Here is a 26,132-nt window from a genome sequence, read left to right on the forward strand (position 1 = left end):
AGAACACAGGAAGAAAGTCTTTGTGATCTTCTAACCTCTCCGTGGTCGAATCAGAGGGAATTTTCTAGACCCACACTCCGTACAGTGAGCAGTGGGCAGTCGGAAACACTTTAGCAGAAATTCAAGAAGGCAAAACTAGAAAATGTTGGAAATAGGTCAGAATCTGGGAATACTGCGGTGAGTAACTCACCTCCTGACTCCCCAAAGCCATCTACAAGACACAAGCCAGGAGTGTGATGGAATACCCCCCACTTGCCTGGATGGGTGCAGCCCCCAACAACACTCAAGAAGCTTGACACCATCCAGGACAAAGCAGCCACTTGATTGGCACCACATCCACAAACATCCCACTCCCCCCACCCCCGACGCTCAGTAGCAGCAGTGTGTATTATCTACAAGATGCACTGCAGAAATTCACCAAAGATCCTCAGACATCACCTTCCAAACACACGACTACTTCCATCCAGAAGGACAAGGGCAGCAGATACATGGGAACGCCACCACCTCCAAGTTGCCCTCCGAGCCACTCACCATCCTGACTTGGAAATATATTGCCGTTCCTTCACTGTTTTCTGGGTTAAAATCCTGGAATTCCCTCCCTAAGGGCCTTGTGGGTCAACCCACAGCACATGGACTGCAGCAGTTCGAGAAGGCAGCTCACTCCCACCTTCTCAAGGGGCAACTAGGGACGGAGAGCAAATGCTGCCAAGGCAGTGACAGCCACATCCCACAAAGAAAAACAAACACTTGTCATAGATTCAGGCAGCACTGAGACAGAGTTTCAATCCAACCAGTCCACGCCGGCCGTAGTCCCAAACTAAACTAGTCCCATCTCCCCCGGCTTCGGCCCTGTCCCTCCGAACCTTTCCTATTCATGAACCTATCTAAATGTCTTTTAAACAATGTAACTGTACCACATCCACCACTTCCTCCGGTGGTTCATTCCACATTTGAGCCACTCTCTGTAAAATATTGTCCGTCAGGCCCTTTCTACATCTTTCTCCTCTCACGTTAAAAATATGCCCCCTGGTCTTGAAACCCCCCACCCTGAGGAAACGACACCTGCCACTCACCTTACTTACATCCCTCATGATTTTATAAATCTCTGCAAGGTGACCCCTCAGCCTCCTATGTTCCAGTGAAAACAGTCCCAGCCCATCCAGCCTTTCCTTATTACTCAAACCTTCCATACCCGGCAAAAGCCTGGCAAATTGGGGATGGGTTTGGGTGGGATGCTCCAAGGGGCAGTGTGGACCTGTTGGGCCGAACAGTCTGTTTCCACACTGTAGGGAATCTAATATAAATCTCTTCTGAACCCTCTCCAACTTAATAATATCTTTTCCATAACAGGGCGACCAGAACTAAACACAATACTCCAGAAGAAGCCTCATCAGTGTCTTATACAACCTCACCATGATGTCTCAATCCCTACACCCAAAGGTCTGAGCAATGGAGGCAAGCATGCCAAATGCCTTTTCAACCAGAGGTAGTAGGAACCCCAGATGCTGGAGAATCTGAGATAACAAGGTGTGGAGCTGGATGAACACAGCAGGCCAAGCAGCATCAGAGGAGCAGGAAGGCGGACGTTTTGGGCCTAGACCCTTCTTCAGAAACCTAGGCCCAAAATGTCAGCCTTCCTGCTCCTCTGATGCTGCTTGGCCTGCTGTGTTCATCCAGCTCTACACCTCATTATCTCACCTTTTTAACCATTCTGTCCATGTGTGACGCAGACTTCAAAGAATTATGTAGAACTGCTAGGTCTCTCTGTTTGACAACAGTACACAAAGCTCTGCTTTTAGTTGCATAAGTCTGGCCCTTGTCTACTTTTCCAAAATGTAACACCTCGCATTTATCCAAATTAAACTACATCAGCCACTCCTCCGCCCATCAACCCAATCGATCGAGATCTCTTTGTAATCTTAGGAAACCTTCTTCAGTGTCCACTACTCCACAAATTTTGGTGTCATCCACAAACCTACCAACCATGCTTTCTATATTCTCATCTAAATCATTTATATCAATGAGAACAAAAGAGGGTTCAGCACTGATTGCTGTGAAACATCACTGTTCACAGGTCTCCAGTCTGAAAAACTATCCTCTGCCATCACACTCTGTATCCTACCATAAAGTCAATTTTGTATCCAACTGGCAAGTTCTCCCTGAGTTCTGTACGATCCATCTTTACTAATTATCTACCACATGGAACCTTGTCAAAGGCTTTACTAAAGTCCAAGTAAACAATGTTTACTGCTCTGCTCACAGCCTGGCAGTGTCGGAGAAGGGAGAAACAAGATTCCACATTGTGACCTGTGGCCTTTCGCACAGAGCTCCCTTTTTCTCCTCACAGATGCTGGCTGATCCAATGAGCGTTATCAATGTTTTCTGTTTGTATTTCAGATCTCCAGTATCTGCCCAATTCCCAAATTCAAGTTAACTTGCTGTGATTTTCCTGACCTTGAGCCCAGTTGGACAGACACTGCCTGAATGTCACGGTGCACTTTTCCAAAGAACCAGCTGCATTGCCAGAGAATGACCTCAATTTGTCTGATCTCAATCACAAAGTACAAATATGTTTTATCAGTGCCATCTGATATTTGCTCCTTACCGACAATGAGACCTGTGTATCCAACTGTGGGGTCATAGGGACATCTCTCTTTCCCCTCAAAGGTAGGTGACAATGTAAAATTCTCCATCTCCTTAATAATGGGGAAAGGGGAAAAATTAGGTTAAAGTTGTAAAAGTATCTGCAGAAGATAAGCAATACAGGAGAATGATTTTAATATCAGCGCCAGCAACAAAGGAATACTTACGATATAAGCACAGTGAGGATGAAATGCATATGTCCCACAGGTATATAAATGAGTCCCATTGAATCTTTGCAGAAAGCGGACATAGTTAAAACAGTCAGTCTGCAAACAGAACACATTTACAATTAAATCCTTTCACCTTAAATCTCCAAACACTCACGCAAATCTATTCACAGCAATAATTTGCACTTCACTGAGGGGTTATCACACTGATAGAATTTGGCAACAAGCTATACTTCAGGCACAGTGACTCATAATGACCCACGGGTAGCTCAATGGTTAGCACTGCTGTGTCACAGCACTGGGGTCCTGGGTTCGATTCCACCCTCTGGTGACTGTGTTGAGTGTACACATTCTCCCCGTGTCTGCGTGGGTTTCCTTGGGGTGCTCCCGGTTTCCTCCCACAGTCCAAAGATGTGCAGGTTAGGGTGGATTGCCCGTGGTAAAAGCGAGGTGGGTGGGATGGCCTCATTTGGAGGCTCTTTTGAGGACTTAATGGGCCAAATAGTCTGCTTCCATAGTGCAGAGGTTCTATTATCCCAGTTGGGTCCTCACTTTAAAGGAAGAAAGTGAAGTTGGGAGAGAATTCCAGAATGTAGGACCTGTTATTTAAAGAGATGGCTATCAGCAGTGGGGGTGATTAAAATGGGAGATGAGTGTGAGGACGGAATTGGAACACCATATCAAGGAGAGATGGGGGGAGGCTCTAAAACATAGGGAGGGGGTAAGGAAAATGGAGAAATCTGAAAACACGGACAAGCATTTTAAAGCCTGGGGTGAGCCTGGTATAGAGCAGCAAGGTTCATGGGATTCGGTGTGCGTTAGGACATGGGTTTGGATGGATTCAGTCCATTTGCCTTACCTCAGTGTAACCTCGCTTCTCCAGGCAATCAGTTCTTTTTGCTGGCAGCACTTCCCAGTTTATCTGTTAACGAGACAAGAGTTTAAATAAACATTCAGGCCTGTGCAGAAATAAATAAAAGGCAGCGCTCGAAGACAGAGCTGGCAGAGGGGCAGGGATGGGTCTCAGCTCTGTTCCCCATCATGGCCTACAGCCCACACTGGGAGATCGGGGATTCTGGGAGCTCCCAGCTCACTAATACCAAACCATTGAGCAACTCAGTCCAGGTAAACGTTGCATTTACAAGTAACACAGCTCCTGCTACGTGTTTGTGAAGAGTGACCTGGTCAGCGAGTGGATATGCACTGGCCTGCAGGAGAAAGGAGATATAAATGCCCCCACCCTACCGTCCAGCCCAGAAAGGTGCATTCCACTGACCCAGCCGGAGCCAAAATGGAGGAGAACGTGGCATTTGACCTTCCTGACCTTGTGTGAAAGAGATGCTCTCCCAATGACACCCAAAATCCGATCAGGCCCAGGCCCCAACCAACACAAGCACATCCTGCATGTTGATGAACACAGTATTTTCCCAGCTATGTTCATACACCAGGTGACAGCCTAGTGATATACCACCGGATTATTCATCCCAAGGTCCAACTGATGGTCGGGGGACCCAGGTTAAAATGGTGGAATTTGAAAAAGAAGAAATCCACCATTAAGAGTCTAATGATGGCCATGAAACCATTGCAGTTGTCATAAAAAAAAACCCATTTGATTCACTAATGTCCTTTAGGGAAGGAAAGCTTACCTGATCTGGTCTACACGTGACTCCAGACCCACAGCGATGTGGAACGGGCAAGTAAATGCTGGCCAAGCCAGCGACTGAATTAAAAACAAAGTTTGTTTTCCATCTTCATGGACAACGAAGGCCCCATGATTAGGCCTGAGCTGTAGCGGCTCTCACTAGGTTACCCCCATCACCATCTGTTGCGGCTTCTCTTCACAGTCTAACTCCTCTCCCCGTCTCTGCATAAACTCTCCCAATGCTGACTGGCACCCTCAGGCCCCTTGGGGTCAGCTGCTCCAAGTATCAGGCTGGTCCTGAACAACTCCAACAGGTTGGACAATTTCAACAGGTCCCTGAAACCCTCCCAACTCTCACCGCGCCCTCACCCCTTGCCAGGTTTCAAAAGGCAGAGACTGAGGTGATTCTCATGATATGGGGCCCGCTAGCTCCCTCTGACCCCTGGCCAATCCTGGGCTACACCCTGAGAAGAGGAGACCTTCCATCTATTGGCCACTTAAGTTCCTCCAATTGGGCCATGAGCGATCAGGCTGAGGTGTGTGAGACATTGAAGGAGGTGCAATTCCACCTGAAACTACCCCAGCAGCTCCCGGGGACAGGGCTAAAATATAAAACTCTGACCCTGGTCTTTAATGTGTGTGTTTTCCACACCCTTCACAGTTAATGCTGCGTGGATGCTATCTTGGAATCTCCACAATGTAGACTGAATGGTTTTCAGCCATAAGATCCTGGGCACTGTCACACACATATTGACTGTAATGGTCCCATTGGGACTCCCTCCCAGTTCTGAAGTTGGATATATTCACCAAGCATTTATGACCAAAATGATGTGACACACATAACTCCAACTACTTGAAACTTAAGTGCGAGTTCAGGAATTTATAACCAGGCGTATACGGGCAGAATGGACAGCCGTAAAATGCAGCCCTGCTCCCTGACCCTCATTCAGCCAAACATTGGGCTTTGGTCCACTTTCCCCCAACAATATAATCGCCACCCCCCCACCCTCCCAGCGCACCCACTGCCTGAGGTGACCTCACCATTCACGCTGTGGAATGCACTGCATGAATGCAGCCAAGCACAAAATGACCAAATGATGGCCTCAGAAAGGGAAACGGGGCTGATGCTTCATTTGCTGGGCTCTGGGTCGGGAACAGGGAGAATGGGGTTAAGGGGGTCATCTCTCCCTGCGAGCCAGTACAGGCATGATGGGCTGAACGTCCCCCTTCACAATCCCACGCTCCTCACCGTTTTCGCGGAGCTGTCGTTGATGTTGCTTATGTTGAGGGCAAAAATGGCTCCTCGTGCTCCAACGTAAAGCCACCCCAGCGTCTCCTCCAGCCACAGTGTGGTGTAGTTGGACACGCTACGACTAAATCGCTTGTAATTAGGTGAATCTACAAAGAGATAAAATATGTGTTTAGAAGATTAATTTTCAGTGCATTGTCAGGAGAAGGAATAGCAGTGGCTAAAGAGTTTGCACAAAGATTAACACATTCCCAGCAGTGAACGCATCACAACTAGGGTCTCCACAACACAGGGTCTGAAGAGTCCAGGGCAACCCACAAGTTAGGTCACAGCTGATACAACCCTTGCCGATCAAAACATATGGATTTCAGGTTTGAATCTATTTCTGAGTATTGTACCAGACAAGGCTTCCAATGGTGAAACAATGGACAACTCCCTCGGTGACATGGAGCAAGGCGAGGCTTTGTGAAGGCATCATATTTGGGTGAAAGGACTAGACAAAGTAATCGAGGTTGATGGATCCACCAATCTTGCTCTCTTCCCGATGCAGAGTCAGCGCTGATGGAAGCTCAGGCTGGAAAAGCAATGTCTGATCTTGGAAGGGACTATCTTCAAGGTTCGGCCCTCTGGTGAAAAGGCAGAACCAGCTCCTCCTCGCAGCATGATGCCAAGTGGTGTGAAAGGGAGAAAGGAAGGGAGAAAAGCTGAAGAAAAAGGATTGACAAGTTTAAAAAACTGACTGATCGAGGAAGGGAAGGATAGGATGGGGAAAGGGAGGGTGGGAAGGATAGGGTAAGGGAGGGAGGGAAGGATGGAGAATGGGAGGGAGGGAAGGATAGAGATAGGGAGGGAGGGATGGATGGAGAATGGGATGGAGGGACGGATGGAGAAAGGGAGGGAAGGAAGGTTGGAGAATGGGAGGGAAGGAAGGATGGAGAAAGGGATGGAGGGGTGCATTGGAGAAAAGAATGGACCCAAGGATGGAGAGAGGGAGGGAGGGAAGGATGGAGAATGGGAGGGAAGGAAGGATGGAGAAAGGGATGGAGGGGTGCATTGGAGAAAAGAATGGACCCAAGGATGGAGAGAGGGAGGGAAGGAAGGTTGGGGAAAGGGAGGGTGGGAAAGATGGAGAAAGTGAGGGAGGGAAGGATGGAGAATGGGAGGGAAGGGAGGATGGAGAATGGGAGGGAAGGAAAGATGGAGAAAGGGGTGGAGGGGTGCATTGGAGAAAAGAATGGACCCAAGGATGGAGAAAGGGAGGGAGGGAAGGAGGGAGGGGATTAGAGCCAATGAACTTCACTTTGTCAAGTGAACTCTCTGTTGTAAGGTAGCAAAAGCAGCAATCAATCTATGCGCAGCAAGATCCCACAAACAGCAATGGATAATGAGCAGGTCACCTGTTTTTGTGATGTTAATTGAAGGGTAATTATCAATCAGCCAGGGGTAACACCCCTGCTGTTCTTAAAAACAGTGACATGGCATAGTTCATGTTCACCCAAACAAGTGGACGGGTCCATCTGATCTTGGAATTTGAACAAGGGTTTAAAGTGGGCTATATTTTGGAATTTATTTCAATTATTTCTGAAGCCAAATGAGGGGGTAAAAGCCTCAGTAGGATGCCCATGTGGCATTCTGTGAAAAAGTGAAAGAATGGTAACGTTTTTTCGATCAGAAGTACTTTCCCAAAACTGAAAAACAATTGTGAGGGAATGAATAGTAATGCAGAGAAACACACTACTTTTCAAAGTCTGTTCTCAATTCTTCTTGAACATTTCCAATTGATAATACAGTGGAAAACAAATGGGAGCATTTCAGTATATCATAGATCCGCTACAGTGTGGAAACAGGCCCTTTGGCCCAACAGGTTCACATTGACCCACAGAGCATCCCACTCAGACCCTTCCCCCTATAATCCATCTAATCTACACATCCCTGAACACTACGGGCAATTTAGCATGGCCAATCCACCCTAACCCGCACATCTGTGGACTGTGGGAGGAAACCACAGCACCCGGAGCAAACCCACGCAGACACAGGGAGAACGTGCAAACTCCACACAGACAGTCGCCCGAGGGTAGAATCGAACCTGGGTCCCTGACGCTGTGAGGCTGTGGTGTTGACCACTGTGCCACCGTGCCACTCCATCCCAATAATCTTCAGGAAGACTGGCGAGCAGAGAGGCACCCTGTACGCACCAGGTCACATGTAAGAATATCAAGTCCCAAACAAACAGAAGCGCTCCATATCTCAGGGAAGTAGATGCTGATTTGTTGACAATTGAACCCTGATTGGTTGAGACATTGCCATGGTGAGAACAAACAGAGGACACAAGTTCCCAAGGAATTGAGAGAAGGTACAAGGCTTCAGCGCAGTAGGAGCTGCAAATGCTGGGGAATCTGAGATAACAAGGTGTGGAGCTGGATGAACACGGCAGGCCAAGCAGCATCAGAGGAGCAGGAAAGCTGATGTTTTGGGCCTAGACCCTTCTTCAGTAAGGGTCCAGGCCCGATATGTCAGCTTTCCTGCTCCTAAGATGCTGCTTGGCCTGCGTTCATCCAGCTCCACACCTTGTTATCACAAAACTTCAGCATATTCTGTTTTTCAATAAAATGGGCTCCTGTGTAAGAGTAGGGGCTACTTTTGTAAAGTTTAAGTAAGCCAGCTCACGAGTTTGACTGATTCTCCTACACTAGGTTTTAGCGAGTGTAATATCGCACTCGGAATTGTTCGGCAAATGTTGCTCATTCGCGGAATCACATTCAACAGCAAATGTTTGGTTTTGAGTTCTGAGTCCACAAGATGGACTGATTGAACGTTGCCTATATTGTGCCTATTATGAGTAACTAAGGGACGGTTTGTTTGATTCAAACAGCCAATCTTTGGAACACATGGTCTACCTATGGGACACTGAAACTCACCCACAACATTGCTCAAACCTTCAGGGAGCATCCAATGCCACACGCTTCATTGATTAATCAACTGCAGCAATCTTCTTCTCATGAACCTCAGATGAGGTCAGAAATCACACAACACCGGGTAATGGTCTGACAGATTTATTCGAAAACACAAGCTTTTGCAGCACGCTCTTTCATCAGGTGACTTCAAATAAACCTGTTGGACTACAATCTGGTGTCATGTGACCGCTGATCAAAGTTTTTCATATCAGGCTCATGAGGACAATTTGCAAGAATACCAACTTTAGTGGGAGACCAACTGGTATACCTTATGAGAGAGAAGTCCCAATTGGTTGGCAGGTGAATTCTGATTGTTAGAGCATCAGGAATGCGCTGGTGAATAATGACTGACAGTTCACTGCCAAGCTTTGGTAAATTTTAAGACAGACAGATTGACTCTTGATCATTCAAGGCATTATATGGAAAAATTAACCAGCAAGTGGCTGTCACCTAGTTTTTAGAGTTGAGCTTTGAGTAGCCGTGTCTTTTATTGACAGTAAGGTTTCTACCATGTATATAACCATATTGATACTGTTTAATGCTGGAACACTGTGAGACCACTGCTCACTGGGGTAGCACGCTAGAAATCAGCCAATTCCAGAGCTAACATAGGTTTACATAAAATCCCCCAACTCTCTGATTTTCAGATCCAGGTTGCTAGAAAGCATGGATCAGGATTCTTACTGAAAGAGAAGTCACTATTTATTACCAGATTCCAACTACATGTAAACAAATTCTTTCAATTAAGCACACTGCACAATTAAAAACTCTAATCACCTTGTAAACAATTCTCCCTTACACACAGAGAGAAAAATATAAACGGGGCAAAAAGGGCAGAGAAAAAAACTGGGATAAACAGTTCCCTTGTCTTTGGTTACAAGATCCATTGGGTTGTTTCTTGCTGATCCAAAGACTACTCTTCAGCCTTTTGGTGTCAGAGATATTGGGAACTGTCGATGCTGGAGAATCCAAGATAACAAAGTGTGGAGCTGGATGAACACAGCAGGCCAAGCAGCATCTCAGGAGCACAAAAGCTGACGTTTCGGGCCTAGACCCTTCATCAGAAAAGGGGGATGGGGAGAGGGTTCTGAAATAAATAGGGAGAGAGAGGGAGGCGGATCGAAGATGGGGAGAGGAAAAGGTAGCTCAGCCTTTTTACTGAGTGCTTCCACTGGTTTGAAGAGGCACAGGGAGGTTGGTTCACTTGTGGACAGTCTCTGATCTATCCAACTCAAGATCAGAACTCGCTGAAGGAATGTTTGCTCACGGCTCACTGCAGACAGCCCTTTGTGGTAAAGAATCCTGTAGATTCATGACCCTCTGAGAGAGGAAGTTCCTCCTCATTACTGCCTTAAATGTGCGACCCCCTATACTGAGATGATACCCTCTAGTCCTGACTATAACCTGGTGTAACCCTAGTCCAACACTGGCATCTCCACATTATAATCAGTAAAGGAATTGAGGGTGATGGGGAAAAGGCAGGGAAGTAGAGTTGAGAATGGTCAGATCAGCCGTGATCTTGGTAAATGGGAGAGCAGACTCAGCAGGCTGAATGGCCTACCCCTGCTCCTACATCTATGATGCCATGGTTTCACAGGAGCCCTGTGATGGGAAGGCCCTGGAATATAAAGATCACACATGTGGAAATGCAGAATGGCAAATGCAGAATTGTTCCCTTCTCCATAGAAACCATTTTTTTTGGTTCAACGTTCTACGGGATGCCATATAAATTTGACCGAACACTTACTATAGGGCCTATTTCTAAAATACAGGTGGTCTAACAGCTAATCTGTGCACAGCAAGCTCGTATAAAGAGCAAAGAACAGAATCTCTGAGTTTTAGGATACTGGCCACGGCAGAAGGGAGAACTCCACCAGCTCTACAGAACAGTAGTGGGAGCCTTCACTCCTGCCTGAGATGTATAGGTTTGTTGGTTTATCCTAAAGATGGCAGTTGGACAGGGTAGTGAAGGAGGCATTTGGTACACTGGCCTTTATTGGTCAGCGCACGGAGTATGGGAGTTGGGAGGGTCATGTTGTTGCTGTACAGGACATTAGTTAGGGCCACTTTTGGAATACTGCGTTCAATTCTGGTTTCCCTGCTACAGGAAGGATGTTGTGAAACTTGAAAGGGTTCAGAAAAGATTTACAAGGACGTTGCCAGGGTTGGAGGGTTTGAGCTACAGGGAGAGGCTGAATAGGCTGGGGCTATTTTCCCTGGAGTGTCAGAGGCTAAGGGGCGATCTTATCGAGGTTTATAAAATCATGAGGGGCATGGATAGGGTGAATAGACAAGGTCTTTTCTCCAGGGTGGGGGGAGGCCAAAACCAGGGGAATGGATTTAAGGTGAGAGGAGAAAGATTTAGAAGGGACCTGAGGGGCAATTTTTTCACGCAGAGGGTGGTGCCGTGTATGCAGTGAGCTGCCAGAGGAGGTGGTAGAGGCTGGTTTCAGCCTGAAACACTGACTTTCCTGCTCCTTGGATGCTGTCTGGCCTGCTGTGCTTTTCCAGCCTCGCACCCATTGATACTGGTGGAGGCTGGCATATGAGTAGGAAGGGTACAGAGGGGAATGGACCAAATGCTGGCAAATGGGGCCAGATTAATTTAGCGAATCTGGTCGGCTTGGGCAAGCTAGACCGAAGAGCCTGATTCCATGCTGCACATCTCTATGACTCTAGGGCTTTCTTGTGCAGTGGGATGTGACAATTCTCAGCAAGGGTGGGATTTGAACCAGGAATGCAGAGGCAAGTTGCTTTCAGATGTGTCAAAGGCTGCTCATGCCATTCAGGTTTCAGGGTGTGGTAGGAGAACAGGTGAATGTGAGGGCTGTGCTTCCTCAGCATCAGAATCATTGCCTTCTGCTGAGGCAAACAGGGTCAAAGTTCAACAACATCTCCACCACTACTGGCCGTCTGCCAGTTCCCGTCTCTCTCAGTATTACAGAAACTGCACAGCCTGTCACGTTCAGCAAATTTTATAATTTAACAGAAAGAAAATGTCAGTATTCTGGTCACTGGACCCAGAGAGGAGAAATCAGGGCAGGCTTAATGAGGGCAAAGCAGAAGAAGGAGGTGGGCTTCGATGATCAGTGTTACCGATGACAGTGTAGCTGGGAGACTGGTGCAGAGGAGACAAACTTGACAGTAAGACCATGAGCGGAGATAATGGGAACTGATGAAGGGTCTAGGCCCGAAACGTCAGCTTTTGTGCTCCTGAGATGCTGCTGGGCCGGCTGTGTTCATCCAGCTTCACACTTTGTTATTATGTAAGACCACGAGCCACAGGAGTAGAAGTAGGCCATTCAGCCCATCAAGCCTACTCTGCCATTTACTGAGATTGCGGCTGATCTGATGACCCCTTCACTGCACCTTCCTTGCCTTTTCCCTATAGCCCTCGATTCCCACAAGTAAGCAGACCTCTTGCCACACACAGCTACAAGCAGCTGTGGCAATGTGAAAAAAAAACTAAAACAGCCCTCATTAAAAACAGAAAGCATTTGTCTTTCCATTAAGAACACCACTGCACTGCCCCTAATTTACAATGGTCCCAATCTTCCTGAGATTCAATGAGCCAGTGACAGGAGGAACTGCAGATGCTGGAGAATCTGAGACAACAAGGTGTGGAGCTGGATGAACACAACAGGCCAAGGACCAACAGAGGAGCAGGGAAGCTGATGTTTCGTGTCTAGACTCTTCTTCAGAAAACCCATTTGTGAAGAAGGGTCTAGGCCCAAAACGTCAGTCTTCCTGCTCCTCTGATGCTGCTTGGCCTGCTGTGTTCATCCAGCATCTGCAGTTCCTCCTGTCACTGGTTCATTGATGTCGTTTCAGGAAGTAAATCTGCTGTCCTTACCTGGTCTGGCCTACATATGATTCCACACCCACAACAGTGTGATTGACTCTGAACTGCCCTCTGGATAATTAGGGATTGGCATTAAACGCTGACCTAGCCAGCGATGCTCACATCCTGTGTACAAATGAGAAAAGGGCGAGAAAAGGCCTGTCTTATGAGGAGAGAGTAAGCAGTTTCAGCCTACACTCAGTACAGTTTAGAAAAATGAGAGAGGAGATTCACTCCCCCAAACTAAACACAACTCAAGTGGCATGTATATAAGATGCTGAAGGCGAATGATACAGTAGACATAGAAAGGAGTTTCCCCTTTAGGGGCAATGTGGAACAAGAGGTTATAGTTTTAGGATAACAGGCGGCAGATTTAAAACAGAGATGAGGAAAAGTGACTTCTCTCAAAGGCCCATGAATCTGCGGAATTCACTCCCCCACAGTGCGGTGGATGCTGGGATATTGAGTAACTTTAAGGGAGAAGATGAGGTAACAAGGTGCAGAGCTGGATGAACACAGCAGGCCAAGCAGCATCAGAGGAGCAGGAAAGCTGACGTTCTGGGTCGAGGCATTTCTTCAGAAAAAGAAGGAGAAGGACAGGTTCTTAATTAGCGATGGGCTGGAAGGTTATGGACAGCGGGCAATGAGAATGGCTGAGTGGAGATCAGCCATGATCGTATCAAATGGTGGAGCAGGCTCGAGGGGCTGAGTGGCTGACGGCTGTTACTAATTAGTACATTAACACAGAGATTGCTGAGACAAGGTCTGCCTTCACCATCATTTAATGGCTAACCGGGGAGAGCAAATAGGGGTAAACGTGTGCTTGCTTCATCAACATTAGCCTCCCTGGGAAAATGGAAGCAAAGGTCATGATTAATAACAAATTGACTACAGACCACACAGAAGGAACGAACAGTTGGCCTTGGTGAACGACTGCTAATTGCATGATCCTTCCAGGGGTCTTGCTGCTCCTAATTTGTCTGCATTGAGGTATGCCTTCAGGAGTCATATCTCTGCATTTGTCACGCTTGTATATGATCACAATCACCTTCTCGTTCACATAAAGCAGAGTGCAGCCAGGAAACCACTGACATGGCGATGAGACAGGCAGCTACATGGGAACAGGCGCTGAGCTAATGAGATCTTACTGCTCTTAGCATTACCTCTCAGCAGAGCAGTGTGGATGGATAGGTACAGCCTTGACTCGGTGGAGAGAAGCTGAGGGTGGAGCTTGAAGCCACAAACTTCAAACTCAGACGCAACACAGCGCACTACGCTCTGAGCCAGCATGGGGGAACAAAGTTGCACAGGGGTATCTCAAGTCAAGATAAGCTGCCTCATAAACACAGGTGGGAGCTGAATCTTACGCTCTTTCAGTGGCCCAGTTGTGTTGCGTTTGGTGGAATCTTTCTCACCATGAGGTTGGGTGAGTTTTCTTGCCACCTGGTACCAAGTAATTGGTGCTCGAGACCCCGTGTCCCACACCATCTCATCGTGCGCCGTTCCCAAAGCGACCCACCGCTCGCCAATTTCCCGGAACTGACCAGCATCCCCGGCAGCTGGCGCCATCTTTCAATGGCCACCATGGACTCGGACAAATTCCATTAACCTGGAGCTGCCCTGCATGGTTCCTGATGTTCCCACTGGATGTGAGGCAAGCAGGGGAAATGGGTACCCCACTTTGTGGGCAGGGACCTAGAGCGGTGTGAGACAGCCCCTTTCCCCAGACACCAGGCCCAACCCAGCCTGGTGTGAGGGTGCCCCCGGGTTAGTGCAGTCTCAGTGTTGGGAGGAATGTGCTACAAGAAGATGGTCAATGTCCTTCTCCAATCCACCAGTGTAAGTGCCACCACCTCCTTTCCAATATCACACACTCACTCTATCCCTGTGACCTCTCCCGCCTCACACTGAGGGTCACGTTCCATCACTCTCCCTGTCACCTCACTCACCCTCACCAACCCTGAATGCCCTCTCATTTGCTCAGGACACCTCCTGACCTGTGCTAACCCATTTCACCTTCCATAATACCTGCGCCCACCCTTCCAGGAGAAATAAACAGCTCGCACTGGGTGGGGGACTGTCCATCTTCTCTATAAGCAGACAATCCAGACTCTGGTCATCCTAAGCAAGAGGCTGCCCTTGACTTATTGTGCCACTACAGGCCATTCAGCCCACTGGGGCTGCACTAGCCCTCTGTAGGGCATCCCACCAATGCTATCCCCGTAACCCCGCTAACACACTTAACCTGCATATCCTTAGACTATGGGAGGAAACCGGAGCAAACCCACGCAGACACGGGGAGAACGTGCAAACTCCACACAGACAGTCACCCAAGGGTGGGATCAAACCCGGGTCCCTGCTGCTGTGAGGCTGCAGTGCTAACCATTGAGCCACCGTGCCGCCCCTCATCTCCCTGGTGACTATTGTGGCAAGCCTCCTGGCTTTATGTCAAGGCATAATGGCTAACATGACCTTTGCTTCCATTTTCCCAGGGAGGCTAATGTTGATGAAGCAAGCACACGTTTACCCCTGTCTGCTCTCCCCGGTTAGCCATTAAATGATGGTGAAGGCAGACCTTGTCTCAGCAATCTCTGTGTTAATGTACTAATTAGTAACAGCCGTCGAGCCTGCTCCACCATTTGATACAATCATGGCTGACCTCAACTCAGACATTCTCAAGGTAACATGAGCTTGGTATCTCTGGCCGAGGAAGCAATGCACAAGAAGGCAAGATGAGGCAATACAAGGCAGGGCAGGGATGCAGCAAGCATTTGAGTAGATTCAGAGCGAGTGACGCTATGACAACAAGTGAAGACCCTAAAGGTATAGCGCGGTCCAGTCCAGGAGCTGGGGAGGTACCCCTAAATGCACTGTGTCCTTGCTGCAGCACTGCATTGCTGGTTTCGATGCACATGAGGCGCAGCATCGAACTCCAGAAGTGTCCTGTAAGTGGATCAGTCATGTGCTCTGGTGGTTGGCACACGTCAGATGCCAATGTCCGTGGATGTGGGTGGTGCCTGTGAAGGATACTCTGAGATCATGGTGCTCTGTGCCCAACATTAAGGCCTTTTGGAGCAAGCGTGGCAAACTTGCAAATGAGCCCACACTGTTTCCATGCCGGGCTGCCCTGGCGGTGGGTTTGTACAGATCACAACCCACGCTCAGTTAACAAGGCATTTAACAAGCGAAAGTGAGCATCCATGGAGAAGTTGCCACTGCCTAGCGAGAATCTCACCGCCCTGCTCGAGAAAAAGGAGCAAGATGTGGTGAGATCAGGTCGGTATTGACATGGGGGTCTCGCCAAACATCTCAATAGAGTCTATCATCATCCCATCAGGGCCAGTATCATTCAGGGCCCAGTGAGATTCCACCCATTGACTCCAAAACATTGACCAGGCAGAAGCTGACTGGCTCAAATGTTAATAAAATGTGAGGCTGGATGAACACAGCAGGCCAAGCAGCATCTCAGGAGCACAAAAGCTGACGTTTCGGGCCTAGACCCTTCATCAGAGATTTCAAAGTCTCTGTGATGCCTCTCTGATGAAGGGTCTAGGCCCGAAACGTCAGCTTTTGTGCTCCTGAGATGCTGCTTGGCCTGCTGTGTTCATCCAGCCTCACATTTTATTATCTTGGAATCTCCAGCATCTGCAGTTCCCATTATCTCTGGCTCAAATGTTAGCGCATTGACAAGGGGTAACGCCCCTCTGACAGCCATTCCTGCCAGTCTGGATAAACAACTACAAGTAATTGCCTCAGCAAACGAAGAACAGGTCCAGCAAGGCTCGCAACCACAGGATGAGAATCAGCCCTGGCAGGTTTTGGGAACCATCGAGTTGCCAGTAAGATATCACTGCTGGGTCTCCAGGGAATCACTCTGGGGTAAACACCCAGCTTCGAACTCATCAACAAGCCATCACTAATTTGCAATGATTGCTGCCATTTGTCAAAGCGTGGTAATGTGTGAAGGAAACAACTGAAATACTTTCCAAACACATGTGACAATGCTTATTGACAACAGCACAATGGAGTGTTTGGAGTGAGTTACGGTGATGATGTAAACGGGAGAATCAGGTTACACTGTTAAACTCTCCACCAGCCATTTGATTCTTCATACTGTGTACTCTAGTTTTTGTTTCAATAGGGTAAGGCACAGATCATTAAAGGTGGCAGGACAGGTGGAGACAGCAGTTAATAGAATAGGATAGTATGGAAACAAGCCATTCAGCCCATCAAATATACACTAACTCTCAGAAAAGCACCCCACCCAGACTCATACCCTTACCCTCTCATCCTGCATGGCCAATCCACCTAACTGCACACTACAGCCAATTTAGCAGGGCCAATCCATCGAACCGGCATATCTTTGGACTGTGGGAGGAAACCAGAGGAAACCCACGCAGACATGGGGAGAAGATCGAAACTCCGCACAGACAGCGGCCCGAGGCTGGCCCTGAGTCCATGGACTTGTGAGGCACAGTGTTAACCACCGAGCCACCGTGCCGCTCCCATCAGACAATTTACCTTAAAGTTTGTGAAATTCAATCTAAATATCAATTTCAAACTTTGAAATATTTAGGGGTCATGTTAATTGCTGGATTTATGAAAAACAGGTGACTTGCTAATTCCAAAATCAGTAAAATGATTAAAGCAGACGATGTGGAGGTGCCGGTGTGGGGCTGGGGTGGACAAAGTCAGAAGTCACACGACACCAGGCTATAGTCCCTCTCTGATGAAGGGTCTAGGCCCGAAACGTCAGCTTTTGTGCTCCTGAGATGCTGCTTGGCCTGCTGTGTTCATCCAGCTCCACACTTTGTTATCTTGGATTCTCCAGCATCTGCAGTTCCCATTATCTCTGACCAGGTTATAATCCGACAGGTTTGTTTGAAATCACAAGCTTTTGGAGCAGCGCTTGTGATTTCAAATAAACCGGTTGGACTATAACCTGGTGTGGTGTGCCCTCTGAATAGAGCACACACTATTCTTGGCTTTATTAATAGGGCCCTGGAAGACAGCTGCAAGGAGATGATGTTGGCTCTGTACATGACACTTGTTAGACCTCAGACACAAAAGCAGGAATTGCTGGAAAAGCCTGTGCAGGTCTGGCAGCATCTGTGGAGAGAAATCAGGTTAACTTGTCAGGTCACGTGACCCTTCCTCAGAACACTCCACCCGAAATGTCAACTCTGATTTCTCTCCACAGATGCTGCCAGACTTGCTGAGCTCTTCCCACAACCTCTGTTTCTGCTTTTGCTTTACAGTATCTGCAGTTCTTTTGATTTTTATTTTGCTAGACCTCAGCTGGAATGCTGAGCCCAATTGTGGGCAGCACATTGTAGGAAAGATGTGGATGCATTGCAGATTGTGTGCAGAAGCGACTTATAAGTATGGTTCCAGGAATGAAGCTTAAATCCACTCTCGGGGAGCCTCACTCTGCACTGCAAATATGCTGTGCCTCACCTCGAGGTGCTTAATGCTTCTGTTGCTGACTGGAAATAGGAATGAGTGGCAATGCTCAGTTCCAGCAATCCTTACCTTGGCAAGCCCAACATTTCACTAGTTGGAGACAGTAGGAACTGCAGATGCTGGAGAATCTGAGATAACAAGGTGTGGAGCTGGATGAACACGGCAGGCCTAGCAGCATCAGAGGAGCAGGAAGGCTGACGTTTTGGGCCTAGACCCTTCTTCACAAATGCAAGGGTCTAGGCACGAAACATCAGCTTTCCTGCTCCCCTGATGCTGCTTGGCCTGCTGTGTTCATCCAGCTCCACACCTTGTTATCTCACTAGTTGCAGTAGGTTTTCTTTACATTACTCACTTCCTGTAGTCGATAAATACACATACGCTAATGCAACTCCAACTGAGCGATGACATGTCATTCAGAAAAGACTTCCTTGCCATTAATCCAGGGCTAAATTATGAGCCAGTGATTAAACAGCAGTGTGCACAGAAATGTGTAGATACTGTTTAATACTCCTCAGGCCTTCAGGTGCCTCAGCAATAGCTATTCAGGCTGCAGCATGTGCAATGTTAAATATAATAGCTGAAATAGACCATTCGGTCCATCAAGCCTCCTCTAACACTGAATGGCTGATCTGATAATCCTCAATTCCGCCTTCCTGCCTTTTCCACGTAGCCCTTGATCCCCTTATTGATGAAAAAGATCTCTCTATCTCAGCCTTGATTATACTGAATAACGCTCCGGGGAGGCGATGGCCGAGCGGTAATATCGTGGGCTGTTTATCCAGTGACCGAGATAACATTCTGGGGACCTGGGTTCAAACCCTGCTGTGGCAGACAGTGGAATTTGAATTCAATGAATGCCTGGAATTAAGGGTCTAATGATAGTTGTGAATCTATTGTGGATTGTTGGGTAAAAACCCACCTGGTTCACTACTGTCCTTTAGAAAAGGAAGCTGCCATCCTTACCTGGTCTGGCCTACATGTGACTCCAGACCCACAGCGATGTGGTTGACTCAACTGCTCTCTGGGCAATAAATGTTACCTCATCAGTGATGCCCTCATCCCGTGAATGAATAAGGGACCTCTAGAGCCCTCTGTGATGAAGAAATCCATACATTCACTCCCCTCTGACAGAAAAAAGTTCCTCCTCACTTCTCTCTTATAACTGCAACACCTTATTCTGAGGTGATGCCCTCTGATCCTAGACTGTCCAATGAGGGGAGTCAAACTCCCCACATCTACCCTATCTAGTACACGCATTACCTCGTATGCTTCAGAAATGTTGCCTCTCGTTCTTGTAAACAATGAGTACAAACCCAATCCACTCAAACTCTCCTCATCAGATAGTCTTTCCATAGTGGGATCAGCTGAGTAAACCTCCTCTGGAATGCCCCCAGTGTTGGCCTTTCATTCCTTGGATAAGGGACCAAAACTGTTCCTGGTATTCCAGCCGTGGTCTAGCTAATTCTTTGTACAGTTTCAACAAAGCCGCTCAGCTTTAATACTCCATTCCCTTCGAAGCTCTGACCCTAGGCTTTTCCTGTGGTGTCAGTAACCTGTAATGACTCAGCAGACTACAGGCATTAGACGAGGTTAGTTTTAGCCGAACAAGCCTATCTTTACACTCCATTCATTTTAAAGTAAACGTTCCCTCAGCCCTGCGCTGGCGAGGTGGTTTGGAGCATGGTATTCTGCAAACACTCAGGCCCCCTGCACAATGTCACTGAAAACACAAACCCTCTGGTCTACTGCATGTCCCCCTGAAACCAAACACATGCCTCTTGGATATCTCCTACTTATGAGTGCAGCATCCAAACTCTATTCTACAAACCTTCAGATGCACCAACTCTCCACCTGTCCTTTACCTCCCTCTGTCACCTTCAAAATCTCCCTCAAAGCAATCACTTTCTCTGTGGTGCCTCTCTCGGGTCCTGCTCAGTCCCCCATTGAGTATAGGAGTTGGGAGGTAACATTGCACTGTTCAGACACTTTTGGAGTATTGTGTGCAATTCTGGTCTTCCTGCAAGAGGAAGGATGTTGTTAAACTTGATTAGATTAGAGATTAGATTGCCTTCAGTGTGGAAACAGGCCCTTCGGCCCAACAAGTCCACACCGCCCCTTGAAGCATCCCACCCAGACCCACCCCCCTATAACCCACACACCCCTGAACACTACGGGCAATTTAGCATGGCCAATCCACCTAACCTGCAGATCTTTGGACTGTGGGAGGAAACCGGAGCACCCAGAGGAAACCCACACAGACACGGGGAGAACGTGCAAACTCCACATAGGCAGTCACCCGAGGCTGGAATCGAACCCGGGTCCCTGGTGCTGTGAGGCTGCAGCGCTAACCACGGAGCCACCGTGCTGCCCCAACTTGAAAGGATTCAGAAAAGATTTACAAGGGTTTTGCCAGGGTTGGAGGGTTTGAGCTATAGGGAGAGGCTGAATAGGCTGGGGCTATTTTCCCTGGAGCATCAGAGGCTGTGGGGTGACCTTATAGAGGTTCATAAAATCATGAGGGGCATGGATAGGGTGAATAGACAAGGTCTTTTCCCTGGGATAAGGGGGACGTCCAAAACTAATAGGTTCAAGATGAGAGAGGAAAGATATAAAAGGGACTTAAGAGGAAGAACAGGTTAGGGAGGCGGGGACGAGCTGGGCTGGTTTTGGGATGTGGTGGAGGAAGGGGAGATTTTGAAGCTGGTGAAGTCCACATTGATACCATTGGGCTGCAGGGTTCCCAAGCGGAATATGAGTTGCTGTTCCTGCCATCTTCGGGTGACATCGTCCCCGCCTCCCTAATCTGTTCTTCCTCTCACCTAACGCCCCCCCACCTCAAGCTGCACCTCCGTTTCCTACCTACTAACCTCATCCCCACCCCTTGACCTGTCCGTCCTCCCTGGGCTGACCTATCCCCTCCCCACCTATACCGGCTCCATCCACGTCCCTTTAACTTGTCTGTCTCTTCTCTATCCATCGTCAATCCGCCTCCCCCTCTCTCCCTATTTATTCCAGTTCCCTCTCCACATCCCCCTTTTCTGAAGAAGGGTCTAGGCCCGAAACATCAGCTTTTGTGCTCCTGAGATGCTGCTTGGCCTGCTGTGTTCATCCAGCCCCACACTTTGTTAACCAGGAATCCTCTCAACGTCTTTAAAGTTGCAAATTGGACTGTATCCATTGATTTGTCTGCTCCCCCAGACACCATGACTCGAGAACACAGCCTCAGAGTGAAGGGGCAACCCTTTAGAACCAAGAGGAGGAGGAATTTCTTCAGCCGGAGGGTGGTGCCTCTGTGAAACTCAATGTCGCAGAGGGCTTGTGGACTATTGAGTGTATCTAATGCAGAGATAGATAGGTTCTTGCTTGGTGAGGGGACTAAGGGCCCGTGGGAGAAAGCAAGAGAATGGAGTTGAGAAACACATCTGCCATGATCAGATGGGTGCAGCAGACTTAATGGGCCAAATGGCCTAAATCTGCTCCTTTGTCTTGCGGTCTTATGGACTCTTCTTCAGATTTAACACAATGCTGGTTTTCCGATTCTGAAGAACATCCAAAATTTGAAGCTTTGGTGCTGTTTCTGTCTCCACAGATGCTGCCAGACTGTCACAGTGTTTGCAGCACACTCCGGTTTCTGGCTTGCATCGATGCCACTCAGGTTTACAGACTGAGTGGAAAAGGCACATTCTCTCGTGTGTTTTTGCATAGAACTGACTCCCTGAAATGTATTTTGGGGTCCCCAACGTCGTCATTTTCGATGGGGAGGGGCAGTGGGGGGTGTTTATTCTGCGCACTCAGCGAAAACAATGGTCTTTAGTGTCTTAGTCTCCCAATTCACAGTGCCTGAGGTAGAATCTCGATAACTGGAAATGGAACTCCCTGTAGGAACGCTGTAGGCAAATCTCCTCATCAAACACACCCAAGCTGTTTGAAAAGTCATCTTTCTTTATTGCTCACCATCAAAGTGATTAATTAATTTACAGCTGAACAAAGTAACATTCTTAAATTTAAACACGTTGATTGAGGTGTTTCATCCACAAGTAAGATTGAAACTTTCCAGGGCTGCCCTGGAGCGTCTTGGAATTTTAAAAACAAGGAGGATTAAAAAGATCAGGCATTTTACAAAAACGTATTTGAACAGTTTTGTCCAAACTGTGACTAAAACCCCTCCAGCAAAGACTTTCCTAAGTTTATGGTGCTGCACAGGCACATTTTTAATCAGGAAGGATATCGAGGATTAAGGGGAAAAGGCAGGAAAGTGGAGTTGAGGGTGAAGGAATCAGCCACGAACTCACTGAATTATGAAGCAGACTCTAACAATTCAGATTGGTTTCACGGGTCAGCTCAACATCAAGGGCCGAAGGGCCTGTACTGCACTGTAATGTTCTATATATATCGAAAATCCAAGGAACTGTGGATGATTGGAATCCGAAACAGTAACAAAAATTACTGGAGAAAGTCGGCAACAGTGGAGAGAGAAAACAGATTCAATGTTTCAGGTCCAGTGCGGTTGTCCCAGATGCAGCAGACTCAATGGGCCGAATGGCCTGCCTTGAGCCCTACGTCATACAGTCTTATAATAATTCAAGGTGTCGCTACTTAACAATCATTAGAAGTGTCAGCGAATGGAATCAAATGGCTGATTAATGGGCAATCAGCATTTGATGGACTGAAGCGTTTCTAATTGGCGTGGGAAGGTGGTGAAGATGCATGTGCCGGCTTGGTTGGTGTTGGGGAGCATGGGGGGTGCGGTGTTGGCAATTGGAGGCAGGACATCAAAAAACCTTCAGGAATTCCCTCTGAAATCACTCTTCAGAGGCTAGCATCCCATCATCAATCACCCTTTACTTACAAAATGCCTAGCCTTTGACAATAGCATTGAGTCAGGGTCCAATATCTCGGACACCCACTCTTTTATGTCAGCCAGGGCTCCCTGATGGGACCTGACCAATCTCTCTCACAGCATGTTGTTCTAGTTAATTCATCCTGCAGATCTCCTGGACTGTGGGCATTATACTGGGATCGCACACGCCTTGTCTTTAATGCACCGCAACTGTATAGGAAGGTGGAGAATCACAATCTGCACTCGTTCCACACACAGGACAAGGCGAAGTCCAAAGTTTTATTTGTTCACCGTTGAACACACAGGAGAGGGCTGTGCAAACCCTGTTAACGGCTAACACTGGGAAAAGTCCAGCAGCACTGATCGCAAAACCAACCAACAAAAACAGAAGCTGCTGGAAAAGCTCAGCAGGTCCAGCAGCATCTGTGGAGTGAAATCAGAGTTAACGTTTCAGGTCCAGTGACCCTTCCTCAGAACAGTCCACAAATCTAAAATCATTCTGCCTGGGACTCTCAAGAAGGTTACATTCTGAAAATTGAGTACCTATCTATTTATATCAGTGCGAGCCCCTGTGAAGTTGTGAATCCCTGGCTAATTTAAAAAGGAGTTATGCAAGATTTTAATAGCTTGGGATATTTAAAGGGTCATTGTTTCACAAGTTACTGAGCAAATTTGTGCAGTGATACAATGTGTGTTGCATGACAGCGTCACGTGTTGTCAATATCCTGCTGTCAGCTTTTTCAGCTTTTAGTGCGTGTTAGCTAGGCTCAAGTGCTAACACCTCTCACCTCCAAATCTGGTGGTTTCAATGCTCCAGCCCTGCTCGAGGACCTGACCAAATATCAAAGCAAAACATCGAGCTGCCGATGCGAAAGGTCGCAAACATAAACAGAAATTGCTGGAGACACTCAGCAGGACAGTCAGCATCTGTGGAGAGAGCACCAGAGCTAATGTTCTGAGTGTCACTGGACTGGAAGCATTAACACTGTCTTTCTCTGAACAGATGCCACCAGACCTGCTGAGTTTCTCCAGCAATTTCTGTTTTCCTTCAAGGCAATGTTGAAGGATGTGGCAAAGTGATCCCTGCATGAAGACATTTCAAACACCCCTCCCAGGTCTCCTGTGGCACAATCTCGATAAGAAGGGGAGTTCTCCCTGGGGAGCTGAACAAATCAGTACCCTTGGACCAACTTTGCAAAGATAGATGCCCTGCTTTTCATCAGGTGGGAGCTCGCTGGTACACCAGTTTGAAACAGCACAGTGACCACACTGTGTCGGGTGGACAGCACTTTGGGGCATCAGAGGAAAGCTCTGAAGGTGCTACAGAAATGCAAGTTTTCTCTTCTGGTTCCTATTGGGACATTTCAATTTCTTGTCTCTGAACTACCGAGCAGACGAATTGGTGAATCCTTTCTCTGCCGTTATAAGTGACCAGAGGGCAGTGTGAAATCACCACAGACACAGATCACTATTACACCCCAGCACACACTCACACACTTGCCGCGAACCCCACTACACCCCAACACACACACACACACACACACACACACACACACACACACACTCCCCGCATACACCGCTACACCCCAACACACACTCACCGCATACACCGCTACACCCCAACACACACTCACACACTCCCCGCGAACCCCACTACACCCCAACACACACTCACACCCTCCCCGCATACACCACTACACTCCAACACACACACACACACACACATACACTCACCGCGTACACCGCTACACCCCAACACACACTCACACACTCCCCGCGAACCCCACTACACCCCAACACACACACACACACACACTCCCCGCGTACACCGTTACACCCCAACACACACTCACCGCGTACACCGCTACACCCCAACACACACTCACACACTCCCTGCGTACACCACTCCACCCCAACACACACACACACACTCCCTGCGTACACCACTCCACCCCAACACACACACACACACTCCCTGCGTACACCACTCCACCCCAACACACACACACACACACACACACACACACTCCCCACGTACACCGCTACACCCCAACACACACTCCCTGCGTACACCGCTACACCCCAACACACACACACACACACACACACACACACACACTTCCCGCGTACACTACACCCCAACACACTCACACACTCCCCGCGTACACCACTCCACCCCAACACACACTCACACACTCCCTGCATACACCACTCCACCCCAACACACACACACACACACACATACCCCGCGTACACCCCAACACACACTCCCCGCGTACACCGCTACACCCCAACACACACACACACACTCCCTGCGTACACTCCACCCCAACACACACTCACACACTCCCTGTGTACACCACTCCACCACAACACACACTCACACACTCCCTGCGTACACCACTCCACCCCAACACACACAAACACTCTCCCCGCGTAGACCGCTACACCCCAACACACACAAACACTCTCCCCGCGTAGACCGCTACACCCCAACACACACTCCCCGCGTACACCACTCCACCCCAACACACACTCCCCGCGTACACCGCTACACCCCAACACACACTCACCGCGTACACCGCTACACCCCAACACACACTCACCGCGTACACCGCTACACCCCAACACACACACACACACACACACACACTTCCCGCGTACACTACACCCCAACACACTCACACACTCCCCGCCTACACTGCTACACCCCAACTCACACTCACCGCGTACACTGCTACACCCCAACACACACACACACACTTCCCGCGTACACTACACCCCAACACACTCACACACTCCCCGCCTCACACTCACCGCGTACACTGCTACACCCCAACACACACTCACACACTCCCCGCGTACACCACTCCACCCCAACACTCACACACTCCCCGCGTACACCACTCCACCCCAACACACACACACTCCCCGCTTACACCGCTGCACCCCAACACGCACTCACACACTCCCCATGTACACCACTGCACCCCAAAACACACACACACTCCCCGCGAACACCGCTACACCCCAACACACACACACACACACACACACACACACCCCCCATATGGTCTGCTAACCCCACCCATAAAACGACAAACACACAAATGAATGCGCACTAAGTTTAAAGGCACCAGCTCTGCCTTTCCCATGCTGTGTCGCCCGTCATTCCCTCTCTGGTCTTTCTGCGTGAAAGCAAATCTCTCAAACAGGTCGCTCCCTTTCTGCTCACCCCTGAAGCATTGTCCCAAAATCCCTCTGAATGATAACATGAAATTCCGATCTCTCAGCCAATGTACACAATGCAGCAAACCTGTCGCTGTCTATAAT

General features: G+C 48.4%; 1 protein-coding gene across 1 annotated transcript in view; it reads right to left on the reverse strand.

The window, feature by feature from the left end:
• The window catches only part of sema4gb (sema domain, immunoglobulin domain (Ig), transmembrane domain (TM) and short cytoplasmic domain, (semaphorin) 4Gb), a 199,131-nt gene that overhangs the window by 75,463 nt on the left and 97,536 nt on the right, over positions 1–26,132 (reverse strand). The window contains exons 3-6 of the mRNA XM_048550687.2: positions 5,702–5,850; positions 3,670–3,732; positions 2,811–2,909; positions 2,606–2,696 (exon numbers count right to left, since the gene is read on the reverse strand). Of these exons, the coding sequence (XP_048406644.1) occupies positions 2,606–2,696; positions 2,811–2,909; positions 3,670–3,732; positions 5,702–5,850 (402 nt within the window). The remainder of the gene's footprint in view (positions 1–2,605; positions 2,697–2,810; positions 2,910–3,669; positions 3,733–5,701; positions 5,851–26,132) is intronic.

This window comes from Stegostoma tigrinum, chromosome 20, assembly GCF_030684315.1.
Source record: "Stegostoma tigrinum isolate sSteTig4 chromosome 20, sSteTig4.hap1, whole genome shotgun sequence".
NCBI lineage: Eukaryota > Metazoa > Chordata > Chondrichthyes > Orectolobiformes > Stegostomatidae > Stegostoma > Stegostoma tigrinum.